General features: G+C 36.0%; 1 protein-coding gene across 6 annotated transcripts in view; it reads right to left on the minus strand.

The window, feature by feature from the left end:
• Positions 1–611: 611 nt before the first annotated feature.
• Positions 612–15,980, minus strand: part of TTLL7 (tubulin tyrosine ligase like 7) — a 72,610-nt gene continuing 57,241 nt past the window's right edge. For 4 of the 6 annotated variants that reach the window (XM_076340504.1, XM_076340506.1, XM_076340501.1 and 1 more), the window contains 3 exons: positions 10,556–10,716; positions 6,396–6,569; positions 612–2,940 (listed from right to left, as the gene is read on the minus strand). In XM_076340504.1, the coding sequence (XP_076196619.1) occupies positions 2,820–2,940; positions 6,396–6,569; positions 10,556–10,716 (456 nt within the window). In that variant the 3' untranslated portion in view covers positions 612–2,819. Of the gene's footprint in view, positions 2,941–5,939; positions 6,059–6,395; positions 6,570–10,555; positions 10,717–15,980 lie in introns of all 6 variants that reach the window. The other 2 variants (XM_076340505.1, XR_012995519.1) reach the window with 2 other exon arrangements.

Raw genomic sequence — 15,980 nt, forward strand, 5'->3', positions numbered from 1 at the left:
CGTTGCCCTTCTCTGGACACGCTCCAGCATCTCAACGTCCTTCTTGTAGTGAGTAACGCAGCTCCTGCATTAAAGCGACTGCGCATCTTATTTCTGTATTAGAGGGAGTCTTTCCAAGTTACTAAGATTACCATACACCGTTACAAAACGCATTACCTTATCTTATTCGTGTCTTAAATGGATAAAGATCGACCTATGGTAAAGAAATTATATGTGCTCTTTTCCTTCTAATGACAACTCTCCTACAACTTGGAAATACACTCGAGATCCTGTTGTACCATGAAAGGCATTTAGGAGGTTGGTCTCACCTCCACGGTTGATTATTTAATTGCTTCCCAAGTAAAAGTTTGATGGTGGGGCCAAGATGAGGGGTCAACAGATCTGCTGGCATCAGGCTGAAGGTTCAGCCGCAGCGGTGCTTGCAGGAGCCCAAGGCCACTATTTAAAGGCTCATTTACTAGGACCACCTATCTGATCACGAAGGAAATGCTGCTGTTTGGCAGAAGGAAAGGCGTAAATGCTTCCACCTATGGCACTATCTGGAGTCGGGCTGTAGGTGCAGCCCGTAATTCACCCGTAGACCATACGCACTTGCTCTGAGGAGCTGGCAGGAAAGTGTAGCATTACATTTATTGAAAGTATTGATTCACACATTATTAGGAACACAGTACCACTTTAGGAAAGGTTATCAGAAATACAAACATATTAAGTAACGTCAGATGTAAACCAACCATCTGGTCCACTTTTCTACATGCTAAATGTATTTTTTTTCTAGATCTGTCCATACCGCGCAGGTATGGTTAGTAGCCCTCGTTCTGCTGGCAGAGTATTCTATGCAGATTGACCTGTCCCAGCACTGGCTTCTGAGAACAGAGATCATAACGTAGTTTAAAAGAAGAAAAAAAGGAAAAAAAAAGGCATGTGAACCTACTATCCTAAGGCTCTGTTTGAGCCTGGCAAGCTAAGCTGGAAGCTGGTTTTATCCTTATGGCCAAAAGCAGAATACAATGGAAGCTTCCTCCAAGAAGAGAGAATTTACAGATTTTATTAGGCCTTACAGATAACGACAGTATGCTTTATCAGTAGTCACTGTATGGACCAAAAGAGATATGCAATTAATGTGAACATACTATATTACTAAACTAGTATTACCACAAAAATGAAAAAGACTTTTCCAGACTAGAAGACTGCTTATCTCTGGCTAATCTCAAGAGGTGTTTTTAATTGTTTAAAAAGAGCCTCATTATCACATATCCTGCAGTTCTAGAGGTGAGGCACTACAGCACAGGCATCAAAAATCTCACCTGAATTCCCAGTTTTATATATGCTATGACTAAAATTCAAAAAAATCACTTCCAGACAACTTCAGTCTCAAATCTCTTAAGTCTCTCAAATTTGTCTTAAATCTCTGGATATCAAAAACCTCTAATGTACTTGCTCCTGAGGATAACTAGCCCCCAAATTATTTTTTTTAAGTATACCTGAAATATATTCATAATTTACAAACACGTTTCAGGGTTACATGATTGGTAAGTAAACAAGTCTTTGGTAAATAATAACTACTCTGTTCTTTATTCAGTTAAAAAACTTAATTCATTTTTAAATCTAGCTTAACTGATTTTTTTAATAATTATTTCTATAATGAATAAGGCTCATATGGCACAGTGCTGAGTGGGATGAACGGATGGATGTAGCAAAACCTGAATGATGTTTTCAGGTTACAAGTCCTGTTAACGGTAGGTTCCTGCTCTGGCTCATTTTCTTTTTGTGCCCTCCAGCCAGGCCCAGGAAGCTGAATCTGAATGAACGCTCTCTCTAATGAATTCGATTTCCAACATTTAAAGGTGTCAGCAATCTAGAAAATACTGTCCATTGCAAGGATACATTCTACAGTAGGTACTGGATTGTATGCTAAAAACTACAACAAACCAATTAGTTTAAGGATGAAGCGATACATTATAGGTGCAGTATTTCCTAAAAATGTCTGCCTTACCACTTGGGCAGTAAAACAGAAAAACTATGCACTATGCATGCTTGTGCAAGCTGGAGATGACTGCTTGCTCCCAAAGGAAACCTAAAGGCACAGGACATAGGTAATGTGAATGAAACTCTGGTACCAAACATTGGCTTCGGTTTTATTACAAGAATCCAATTAGAAATTGAATGCCTAAACTGGTATTTTTACTGTTTGTGTACTAGATGCCTTCACTTTGGCTAAAAGATACTACACCATGTCCTTTAAGAAAAATAGCAGCATTAAATAGATCTTGTCATTTCAGAGGAGAAATAAAAAGATGTCTGCTTTAGGTTTGGTTTACAGAGTTTTGGGGATTATTTTAAACATGTCCAAGAAATGATCAGATTATTTTCGATGACTGTTGCAGTTTTACTGTTCTAGTACAGTTTTTTAATCATCTTCCTGTTAAAGGATCAGTTACATTTGAGACAATAAATAGTATACTTTACAATAAATAATATTCAAGTCAAAGTATTGTACTTACAAAATAATGTAACGCTGTAATAGGATCTTCAAGATCAATTCCATTTTATATATTCTGCAGCAAAAATAACATTTCTAGTAGGAAGGAATTACTTATAAACCTAGCAAGATCTACACATTCACATGTGTGTGTAAACAACTTAACAAGGTTTATTATGTTTCCAGAAAAGCTATGCTTTTACAGTAGGTTTTCAGCTAAATGTTATCATAATACGGTGGTAAATATATAACAGTGCTTATATTTAGCTCCATCACAAATTGTTATTTGAAAAAAAATGGAGTGCCATTATTTACAAAGAACAGCAACTTTCCTTTCGCTTCACAAGTGACTGTATCTGTGTGTGAACAAAATGTTAGGGCGAGGCATTCCAGAAGAACTGCAGCTAAGGTTGGACAAGGATGATTTCATGATGAACAGTGAAGGTCCTGGCAATAAATACCTAGAAAGGATATGAAAAATATAGCAGAGTTTACAGGCAAAGTGACATTCAAGAGCAAAAGAATTAGTTGTTCATGTGCCATACCTTAAAATCGTTGTGTGCAAGAAATTATGTACAATAAATACTATTTGTAAAACATACAGGGCATTAGGCACTAGCTAACTCGGGAAACAGTTCTAAACTCAGAGAAACTCTTAGCAACATTTCAAGATGTTGTATGAGGATCAAACATCTTTCCAGTCCTTTATGTTTAAAGCAAGCAGATAAATAACACAATGGCATCCTGTGTAACACTACTCCCAAAAATTAATACTTCACCCATTGTTCTCTGTTATTATAGTACTATTTATTCAATTTAAACTGGGTAAAAACTGCAATCGATGTTAACCAGCTTATAAAAAGTTAAGTTGTAAAAAAAGTTGATTAGGGAAAAAACAGAAATTTTCAGCTTTGGTTTCCAGCTCTAAATCTCTAAAAATAGACTTCTATCATCACTACTCTAGTAAAGCAAGAAACGATGCTACAACCTAGTAAGTCACGTCAGTGACTATTTACCTTTTAAATTCAGGCAACTATATAGCCTGTATTTTATGTAATACTACAAACAATAATTTATCAAATGCCTAATATTCATTCTTAAATCTTTTCATGTTATCATTTCCTAATAGTTAATTGCAGAAGTCATTAGATGAGCACAGTAAGTGTGCAAAAATAACATCCACACTAAATCAGAATTTCGTAATGAATTATGTCAATGTTAGGATGGATTAACACAACACATTGTATAAATTATTGCTTAAAAATTGTTGCATCGTTCTAGTGAATCATATTGATTAGTGATGAATAAGTTAAAAGACCGATCCTACTAATCACATGGATCGAAACAGCATCACACGCTGTCAATGGGAGACTACATAAGAAAGTGTACACGTTTGCTTTGTTTAAGCTTTGAGAAAAGCTGTTATTATAAAAATATTATCACCAATATATTTTTTAAAACCGTTTACAAAAAAACAATGTCTGGTTTGGTATGGGCTGGTGGTGACCTTGACAGTTCACTATGTCACTAGACTGAGTCCTACCTTTGCTTGACGATACAGTAAGAAACTCTGATGCTTCCCAGAGAATATGCCATGTAATAGATAAGATTATTTAGCAAGCTGTAAGGATCTAGCAGTAGATGGTATTTTTTTTAATTTAGTAACACAGGTGACTTTAACAAAATATGAAAAGGCTGACTTTTTACACAGTTTGATTTTAGCTATTATTTTAAAGAGATTTTGGTATAGTTTTTGAGCTTTCCTATTGTTTTCTTTACACTTGTAATTTTGCAAGGAAAAAAAAGACATTAATACACATTTATATTAATACTCCTATTCATCCCCTTCATGACATATAGTGGATTTACAGTTAGGAGATGGGATTGAGAACAAATTTGAAGAGTGACAAAGAACTCTGTGGCTGCTTTCATTATCTTTTTCTCTCTCCCTGTACAAATAAATTTTCCCAGCTAAAGAGGTATCTATTTGTAATCTTTGAAAGCTTTAGTTTCACAAACATTTGTTTCATAAACGCAAACAAAACAAAAAATTGGTTTGTGCTCAGAAAAAAGTTCTTCAAATTAGATTTTATAAAGTCTTGAAAAAATTGACTTCTTGTACATTTATTATACTCTGATCTCTTCTTGCACTTCACACAGTTTTAGAGTCAAGAAAACTATTATTAATAGTGCAGATTCTTATCTCATTTAAAAACAGAAACTTAGATGAAAAGTGAAATAGTACTGTAGTTCTCCCATTTCTATAAAAATAGTTCATTACCTTACAATTGTGGGGCATAATGGGCAAGAGCATTTATTTCCATACATATCTTTCATTTCACAAATTCAGAGTATCATGGTTAACTAGCATATTGCTGTATCCACAGTATAGATGTAACATTTGTGGAGATTAATATAGAAACTGTAACTTTATTCAATCAGAGTTGTCATGACACTCCATTGTTGAAGACATACTGATATTTAGGACATAGAGGGCTTAGATTCCTCTAGCCTGTGAAATTTATGAATAAACTTCCATTCAACGTCCGAAGAAACACAGAAACTGGAGATGGGAAAGTTCTATTGGACCATCCCTTTGACTGCTTTCCAAATGCAAGCCTGTTAGCTGCAGTACATTAGAGTAACCCAATCAGTTTGAATAGTTTGTGGTTGGTCATGATGAAAAATTTTCTGCAGTATTAACAGTAAAAGCAATAAAAACTTCAAGGTTGAAGATTTTCTAGTCTTAGCTAATCCAGATGACTTTACCATACTCCTGCTACAGGTCACTAGATGTTAATATTGAATATGATTTGGTTTGTGGCTAACATACTTCTGCTTTTGCTGTGACCAAACAAATTCAGTTTCTAGTTGGTTTTAAATTATGTTAGAGTGCCTTAAGATCCATATACAATAACAAATGGGTTCAGTGTATCAAATAACTAGTCTGAGATACAGCAGGTAAGCAATTAAGTCATAGAATAAGTTTAACAGATAATATATCAAAGGTCGCTTTTCACGTAATATTTAACTCATAAAGCCCTTCTATGAAATAATGTCTGTAAGATGTTTTATACAAACAAAGCATTTGTAAGTTTATATACATAATAATTCAAATTGCCATTATAGATAGAATTTGGAACCTAAGTAATTTGAAACTTACATTTAATTCTCCACCTACGACTGTTAAATTGCAGATCACTGACTCCCACAGTTGGAGCATTTTCAGTAATCCCTATACTGACGATATTATAATCCCTATTGTATCCGGTTGCAGAACTAAACCAGCCAATGGAGAATCGGGTAAGTGCCAAATAATTTTTTTACTATATGATGCTGTTTTGCAAGGTTTGAAAATATATTTATGCTCTGTAAGATGAAATAACAAAACTTTCGATCTGTAGGTTTTGGAAATCAACTTTGCAAAACTGTGCAATACAGTAAATCAGATGGCACTTACCTGACCCTTGGCTGGAGCTGTGCCCCTATAGCATCCCACTGCGAATGTGAAGCCAGAAGTATCATACATGTTAGGATACCTCTAGGAATGCAAATCTGGAATCAGTGACTTTGAGGGATCTGAGAAGGGGAAGAAAGGAAATTTTCAGTTCACTTTATGGAAAGCCTTTGCTGCAGCCACTTGGGCCATAGGCAACCAAGACTTTACTAAGCGTAGTTTCACACAAAATGTGCATATCTAGTCGTCTTTTAGCAGCACTTCATGAATGGGCTAGAGAGATTAGAACAATAGAAACTCAGGATCAAGGGAAATGTTGGGAGTTTTGCCTTTTTTTTTTTTTTAAACACATAGTGAACTAGGCTTAAAGAGAAGTGTAGTGGTAGCAACACAGACTGAAACCTGTTCAATATTATCCTTTATACTTATAATTTAGGAAGAGAATATTGAAATGTATACCTTGTGTCACCCCAGTGGGGGCTAATCCCAGTTGGGGATCCTCTTGAATCTGACGAATATTTGTAAACCACCAGCAGGCAGTGTTTACAAAGCTGTACTATTCGTTGGCAACACTGGCGTTGCTCAGGAGTCACCACCTCTGTGCTTTTGCTGAATATGGTTTCCCAAGAGCTCCTGTTATGGAAAAAGACACGACTTCATGTTTTCTGTCACAAATTACAATCTGAGCGCTCTACGGCTTTATATCAGATTTAACAGTAGAGGAACAAGAGAAAAAGTATGACCTTGCCTGTTTACAGGAAAGGTCTATACTATTTAACACAAATGCTGGCAGATGCTGAGTCCAAAACACAAATTAATCTTCATTTGTGAAATGTCCACAGCCATTTTTCACTTGGTTTGCTCCCTAAAGCATTTATAGGGCCATTACTTAGGTTTAGCACATAAAGATTTACTGTCACATAATTGTATATGTGTCTTACAACAGGAATAACAAAAAACACATTATTTTTAACAGGCTACCACCTGAGTGCGAATGTGATGCAATATTAAAGGAATTAATAAAAATAATAAATTCTTTCTAAATGTCTCCGCAGCATAGTAATACTCTTCTTCTAATTTAAGTACATGATACCAAGAAACAAATATGAAATTAATTTACAGGAGATTAGTATGTGCTCTGCTTCCTTATCCAAATAATCATATGAGGAGAGTTTCTCAGTTTAGTCATTCGTATACTACTTATTATTCCATCTGGTCATATGGGGTTGGTCTTCTACAATTAAGTGCAACTTGCAAAGTGTATCTATAGAAGCATTCCTTTTTGAAATGCAGACCACCATGCTTTTGTTTGCTTAAAAAGCCATTTCTCTTTCCAAAAAACCTCAAACCTTACCATACCAATGTAAACCACAGAAGATGACAATAGTTCTTTGCATACACCTCAACACTTCTGTTTGCAAAATTCTGACCAGATTACAGCTCATTACATCTGTTTTAAACGCAACATGGTCCCTGTGAAGACTTTTTTTGGTCAAAACATTATCCAGTAGCACAGATGGTTTGTAAGCTTGAGGTTTTTTGTTTGTTTATGAAAGAAGCACTTCACAGAGTGAGGAAAATTTGCTGCATCTGGCTTCAACGTAACATCCAGGATGATTTAGCCTTGTCCACTGAGATCAGCAGTAAATTTCACATGCCTGGTATAGGAAGTTCATCCTTAAAACAACATCAAAGAACCAGCAAGCTTACTTCTGCCTAGTGAGATTTTTAAAATTACGCTATATTAGGATGGAATTATGAACATTAATGACTAAAAGATAAGCTGTATGTATAGCTAACTGATTTTTCAGCCTGGCTCCTCAGTCTAGATAATATGTTCCAGCTGAAAATGTTCAGTGCTACAGAATTTCCACTGCACACATAATTTTCAAGTGATGCAAGCATTTCTTGTTAATTATTATCCATATAATGAATTAAGAAATATTGTTTATAAGGCATCAAAACTGTTTCATTTCACAATCAGAATAATTCTACTACTTGAAGAGCTACTATTTTCTTTAATGTATTTTTCTCAATATTGTTTCCTGTCTGGGAACTTTCCAGATGTATTTTTACATGGAAATTAATCTATTGTCTTCATTCTTTCCTCATGAAGTCATGTGATGGTTGGTAGAAAGCAGCAAGATGAAGTTCTAAGTACTACATTCATTCAACAGATTCACAGTGCTATACATAATTATACTCTAATGCAATCCATAAATCTCAAAAATCTTGTGGAAGAAACTCTCCTGATAAATTCCTTAAGTTCTGGGCTTTGAGGTCTGTGATCACTTTCCTACAGTTATGAGGGATTTTATCAGTCAAGAATAATATGTGGGCTGCTATAACTATGGCCGATTATGAACACAGTGGTATGCAGTTACCCTAATAACAAAGATTGATATTTGGAAATATATACGTGAATTTTAATGAGCTTTCATATAAATGTGCCTGTGCAACCTCTTCCACGTGCTACACAAATTCAGTTCATACTCCATTATACTGCAGTCAACAGGGATCAAAGTACTGTTACCTAAGGAAGCTTAATTTGTTATGCTGTAACTTCAGTTTCCATACATTAGTAGGAAATCATGGACTCCTCACCAGATCCAGAACACAGTATTATGCTTGATTGTGCAATATTGTCAATAATGTGTTGTTCTGTTTATAACCATCTGAAAACTGGTTCTACCAGTTTTCTCTTATTAATTTTAATTGTTTATTATACAGTAAAACAAATGTAGCTTTATGAAACCATCCACATCGTGGTTATTTCACTGAGGTTTTCTCTGTTTCTTTGCTCATTCTTAAAATAGCATATGCTTAGCAGAGATCTAACCAGCGAGAGGAAACCTTAAGGCTATTAGCTGTTCTTCTCCCAAGACATGTTTCTTATGAATAGTCAAAGTAGCACACTCAGTGTATTTCTATATACTCATGTTGTTTCTGAATTAGCACATTAATACCCCTCCCCAACATGTTTCCCCAAATTCTACACATGCCCTATGTTTATTCCAATCTGTTCTTTAAAGTGGCACAACGAACTCTAAGGAAGAGTGATGAGAAGTTGGCCTCTCTGCTACAGAGGTGCTGTCATGAGCTGTCTGTTGTGTATTACATGGCAAGAAGGATGCTTGTAACTGAATAAACAACATATTGGGAAGGTACAAACAGCCTTTCTGTTTTCTGCTGTGAATTCTGTATTAAGTATCTTACATGCAGAGCGATGTCTACACATACTGGATATTTGTATATTGCTTTTACAGTATTTTTAGAATCTTTTACATAGCAACTCCTCTTACAAGGAATTGGATCTTTGTCAAAGAATTTAGCTCCACTTTGGAGTCAGCGGAGTCTTGTTCTGCACGAATGAAATTATTGCTAGATGAGAAATCCTACTCTTCATTGAGCACTTCTGCTGGCTTAAAGACTCTTCTCCTGAGCCAAGTGAGCAGCAGAGTTGTTCAAAGGTTTTGAACAAAAACCATTTTTTTTAGAGAAAAAAAATCCAGAATGAAAATTTTCATGCATATTAGAAGATTTGCACATTAAAAGTAAAATTCAAAATAATAACAGCATTATTAAAAGGGAAGGTAATTCTTATATTTTACAACAAAAATTGAGCTTGGACTCAAGACTTCACACACCTCTGCTGGCATGAAGAGGGGTCCCTGCAGCTGCTGAGGATTACACAAAAAAAAAGTTTCAGAATGAAAACACAGAAACTTTTTCTCACCCTACTTTAACTTTTGGAGTGTGCTGCATTCCCAATACCTACCTCTAGCAAATCTTAAGGCTGACATCTGCATGTTCCCACGGCATGTCTCAGTGAAAAAAATGTGAAGACTCCTAACAGCTTGCACAACAACAACAAGCCTTCATCAATGAGAAGACAATGGTAAAAAAGCCCAAAAAACTGATGACCTTTTGGATACTCTCAGATCCCTCTTCTTCTTGTCATCCATTTTGTTGGGAAACAATTAACAAGTGCATTACATGCATTCTGTACATATGACAAATATGTGAAGAACATATTGACCTGATTCCTTTGTACATACAATATCCATCAGCATACTATGTGTGTTTGTTGTAGTTCCTTTTCAATAAATCTCTTAGAACAGCTTATGCAAACTAATCAAAACCCCTCCCGTTCTTTATACATTGTATATACTTAAGAGAAAACGTCTTTTTGTATGCAATATATTTCATATTTACACATTGGTGTTCTTATTTTATGAAGAAATTTGGCAGGTGGGAGCAGGGGAGGGGGAGATTATTTTATACTTATGATCTGATCCTCCAAACCTATCCTTACATGAATGCCTTTGCTTTCAGGAATGTCGATTTTGAAGTGTAGGATATTGAACTTTTAATATATGGCCTGATCTTTTTTCCCCCCATAGAAAACTTGTATTTGCTACCCAAAGCAAAAACCTCTGCTTACCTCAGTGTGGACATTTCCTATTCTGCATATACTTAACTTCCCACCAGTGTGGGAAACAGTGAATGTAATCAAGCACAGAAATTCGAACTCATTATTTGTAAATCAGCATTGTATGCCAGCATTGGCTGTAATTGTGAAGTTATGAAGAAGACTAAGATAAGAAAAATAGGCTTACCCTGAATTACAGAAACAGTTCCATAGACCTTGACCATGGCTCCAAAGCAAGCGATTAAATACGCGGTTAAAGAGACGGTACAGATGTAAATTTTCAATGTCTGGAGCCTTCCAGACACGCTGTAGAACTGCACGAACGTTTGTCTTGACTATATCCAAAACCTAGGAAAGAGTATTCCAAGCAAATCAAAGCAAAGGCATATTGCAAAACCTAAAACCAACTGTTCGCTGATTCACTGATTCACTGCACACACACAAACACACACACACACACACACACAGAGATGACTGCATAGCTATAAATTCCCACAGATGTCTGTTTCATTTCTGTGGATTCATCAGCAAACTTCTATGATACACTTTTTCTGTCAATAACATTTTGCAAAACCAAATCAAAATATTTTATTTTTATTACAGAAGTTCATTTCTACTTTTGTCAGTCTGTTCAATACTAGCTCATTTAAATGACAAAAAGAGTTTCAAAAGAAACAAAATGGACACAATTACAGGCTAGAAGCAACATAATTAACAACCCAAATATTATATACTTGAAGATTATCTCTTCTTTTCCCCCTCCCTTTTAAAATAACATCTATTTTATAAAGAACTAAAATGTCCTGAAAAAGCTACAAGCTGCTTTTGGTTTAATGTCTGTTTGAATCTCAGTGTTACCCTAGATCAAACCATTTTAGTTTACCTTTCATGAAGGAAACTGTAGTGAAATCAGTAAGTAAGAAAATAACCAGCAAGATATCTAAAATAGCAATGTTTATAGAAATGCAATGGAATTATTATATACGGACTACATTTAAATGCAAGTGTGTAAAGATGTGGGCGAACAAAACGCTAGGCTGCATTCAGTATAGCACTGAGAGGTTTACCCAGTAAGTCTTAGCTAGTCCGTGCACACACACACTTACAGGCAGTCGCGCATCCAACTCATCAGAGTCTTCTTTGATGCGCCTTTGCACATCCCACTGAACTGGGACGTGGAAGGCGGGATTCACCTTGCCTGCTTTTAAACATCTGTACGTTCTCTTAAGTCAGGCCTCTAGGTTCCCTCCATAACCACTGGAGAGAAACAGGCTCCAGAGTGTCTTGGCTTCTGTCTATTTAGATACTATCAGTACAACTGGGAATAGTTTTGTGACCGAAGTAGTATTTAGGCCCTACACTGGCACTCTGAACAGTGGACAATCTGTCCTAAAAAAAAGTCTATGGTGCATGCAACTTATTAACAAAAAAGTGAACATGATTTCCTGTAAAGGAGACGCCCTTACTGTCTCTTTCGCAAAACAGCATCTTCCAAAAAACCAATCAGGCTCAAGTGGGTGGTGAACCGATGGAGGTATTCACTTATTTGGTATAAGATGTTGCAAATTCTAAGATTTAGAAGGTACAATACTTGCCCAGGAAACTTTCAGATGTGCATGACAAGCTGATTCACATGGTTAAACATCTGACTCAAAAGGTGAAGGGGATTTAGTAAAACAGTAAAGTATGGAAGCATGGTGTAGAACTTCAGTTTTTTGGTCCTGCATAACAAACTGTTGTTTGTAAATAGTCTGATTAGACATGATGAAAGAAACAAAGCATAAATAAACAATGCTTGCAACAGCACAATGGAGCTGTGTAGTAAAGAGTAATGTTTAGTGGGCAGAAAATCTATAGACGCCTAATAGTGACAACCTCAATGAAATATGTCATTTACATGTTATTTAAGCTCTTTTTTGAAGACCTAGGATTAGTCTGCATCCATAGGTCTTGCGCTAATTCCATGCACACATGCACCCAATGTGAACACAATGCTGCCCTCTCTGTTGGGCATCTTTACGAATGTAGGTGTCTAACACACTAAAACCACACCTGTGGCCTCTTCCTCCCAAAGAGTGAGATAAAAAGAGTAGTAAATAATAACCTAAGGATGGTGATCTTCTTTAGTGACTACAAGAGCTAAACCCAGGTTTTGGACATTCCCTTAGCAGCGTTAGCCTACTGTCTTAATGCTTCTCAAGCAGCCTTTTCCTTGTGTCCCACCTGATTAAGGCTTTCCCACACAAATGGCCAGTAGCTGTGATTGTATACATCCATTTGAACCAACTAAGTTCCTAAATTGCATAAAGGATCAACCACACGTTTCTTTGCTATTTATCTATTTGATAAAGAGCAATTTATCTCCCTGTGTAAAACAGAACAATTCCACCCCGTATAGATTCTCTCACTAGTCCAAAAGACAGGTACCAAGAACTATGATGCCAATGTGCAGCATTTTCTTTTACTTTAGCACCCGGAGTTAAAGAAAACTAAGGGCTGAACCCTGCATCTTAGAGCAAGCTGCAGACTGCCAGGTACTCTGGAAAAAAACTTTCTTGCTGTTTTTACTGTGTTGATATTGCCAGTACACCAGAGGGGAAAACGTCCCAGTTAATTGTTCTTAATTTGCAAACATGGCCTCAATCATCCATTTAAGAAAAGTGACAAGGCATTACACAAGAGCTGGAACTTCATGAAACCTACATCCCCATTTTTCAAAGTTAATTTCCCTAGTTTGCTTTCATCTTTCTGTTTACTTTAATTTACATCATTTACTTTAACATAACCAATTATCTAGGTGTAACAGAACAAGATGTTATGAAAAAGCATATTCAAAACAAGATGTTCAGACCCTCTGGTAACCATCAAAATACTTTTAAAGAAATTGTGTAAAGTGATGTAACACAAAGCAGTCGCAACTCCTCCCATAGAAAAGTCTCTTTTTCCTAAAAGTCTTGGGAGACTAAATTTCATTTTAGCATGTATCGATTTCATCAGTTTACTCTCAACTCGCTTCTACATGCCTCCCGTACCTCTGCTGTAATGCTGGAATATTACACACTACGAATATGAGCAGGAGTTTAATTTTTCTACATCATATTGAATAATTCTTAAGAAAATATACCTGTCAGAGGTGAACATTGTGAAATCTAGTACATTGCCCAGGTATTTTCTTCTCGTGTTCTAGAATTTCCCAGTAAGTATAGTGAAGGGGACTGAGTTTCTGGTTTGTATTTTAGAAAGTTGCAGAAGGAACCTTTGAGACAGATTCCTTACTTGCATAAATATTCTCCACCTTGAGCTCGCTTCTCCTTTACCCACCTCATTGGAATATAAAACATACTTCTTTCAAATCAACAAGAGCTTACACATTTGGCAGTCCTCAGCTGCAATGTCATTGTCAAAGTTAATCCGTTTTTATAAACTACCCTTCTAAGAATAACTACCTGATTGCTTGAAGGGATTGAGGTTAAAAGCAGTTTAAAAAAAAAAAGCAAATCACTTCCAGTGCAAACAAAGATGAAGGGCCCACTAGTGCTTCAGGAATTATAAGTCTCCTAAGTTGTAAAAGATGTCCTCACAACAAAAGCAAAGAAATCCACATTTCTGACTGTGCAGTTTTTGCTAATAATGACCTGGCATATCAACCTGTACCATCCTGACTTTGTACATGTGCCCTTGGTTTTACATGACTGTCAGTCAAATAAAGGACAGAACCACCCTTTATTCTAGGCTTTCTGAAATAACACTTAAAGGAGAAAATTCTGACTAGACTGAAGAGTAAATAAAAAACCCAGACAGACACAGGTAAATTAAGCCAGATGGCCAAAAGGAGCTTACGAAGGGCAACTGAAGAATGTATAGTAAACAGCCTCAGTCCCTCAAAGAGCAGATTTATCACTCTCCCTGTGGCAATTCCTTCCCATAGTTTTGGGAATGACCTATGGGGAATGGTTGAAAGAGACACCTTAACCAGTCCTGTGTGAAAGCCCTGTATCTTAGTTGCAACGATGGGCCCAATCTGGTGACTTCTTCCCACACTTGTGGCATCACAGATTAAAGAAAGTAATTCTAGCAACATGTCTTCCACCAGTTCCAACTGTCGCAAAGATTCCTGCTGAGAAAATGAGATCTCCACTGCAGCAGCAGTGTGAATTTGGGGCCCTGTTATCTATGTATGTATGTGTGTGTCTATCCCTTCCTCCCTCCTAGCAGCTCTTCCTCCATATCACCATTTTCTACAAGCCCCCACTAAGACTCTCTCTGGTTTTGGGCAAAAGGCTACGACTGCCATATGCACACAATAGAAAAGACCTATGTGCATGTATATTGGGATTACAGCATTCTTTCCTGTAATTAAAAAGAAATAAGAGATCATTTTAAGCAAAGGACTATTCAGCAGAACAGCTGTAGATATCAAACAAAAAATGACACTATTTCAGCCAATGAAGTTGGTTGCTCTACTGATTCCTGTCAATGGCACAAGAAATAATTCTGCTAAATTATAGATCTGTGCTGCCATTTGACATGGTTTGAGTACAATTTTGATTAAATTATAGCATCCTACATTTCCAAGTTCTTCTTCAGTTTGTCATGTCTAATTTAGTTTTAGAAAGCTGTGTGGACACATATTCCATTTAATATCTGAACTTAACTTGAATAGACAAATATATTTATTTCTATCATATGACATCACATTAAATGGACATGCTTTCTCTGTCCAGTATGAAAATACAAGCATTTAATGCAATATTCAGTAAAATACAACTTGAAAGACTGAGGATCATACTGCTGATTTTATAAAAAGTCATTTGAAATGAGGATCTGAAATAGTTCTTCCATTCTTCTATAACCATCTACCAACCTTTTCCAATTATGATATTTATCATGTATGCAGCATTTTGATTAAGTTACTTTCTTTCATGGTCTATAAAAATAGATTGTGAAACTGAGACACACAGATTAAATGCCTGGAACTGATAAGCTAATCCACATAATGTGTCAGTGACTGAGGCAGAGAAAGACCCAAAATACTGCTTTAGGGGCACCGAAGTATTAATAATAGATATAATTTCTGCTACATTAAGGAAAATATTACACTGGGAAGATGATTTTGACTGACATATGACATACAGATATGACTGACATACTACCGTATGTCAGTTTTTAAACAGATTAAAAACTCTTTAGATGCCAGGCACAACAGTAGCTCCTAGATAGCAGGTGAGTGAAGACAGAATGATAAACAAATATAATTAGTCCTTTGCAAGACTAAACAAGTTAGTTGAACATGATAACAATGTCAATAATCTTTGCTTGGCAGGTCTCTTTTTTATTCAACATGATCTGTTATAATACTGTGGGTCAAAGAGTCAAATAACCAAGTGCAATATCACTAACTCTAATGGAGTTTTAATATGCCTGGTCTGAAACTACTGACTGGTTTATCCCTTATCACTCAAATCTGCTGAATCAATACACCTCTAAGAATGTTTGCTAAAAATTAGGTACATAAGCACTAATCATTTATTTGTTTGCTTTTCTTTCAGAAGACTAATTTTTAAGAAATCCTTTTTAAAGTTATATTCCAGGATAATTATACTTGTCTAAAT

The sequence above is a fragment of the Aptenodytes patagonicus genome, chromosome 5 (genome assembly GCF_965638725.1).
Source record: "Aptenodytes patagonicus chromosome 5, bAptPat1.pri.cur, whole genome shotgun sequence".
Lineage (NCBI taxonomy): Eukaryota > Metazoa > Chordata > Aves > Sphenisciformes > Spheniscidae > Aptenodytes > Aptenodytes patagonicus.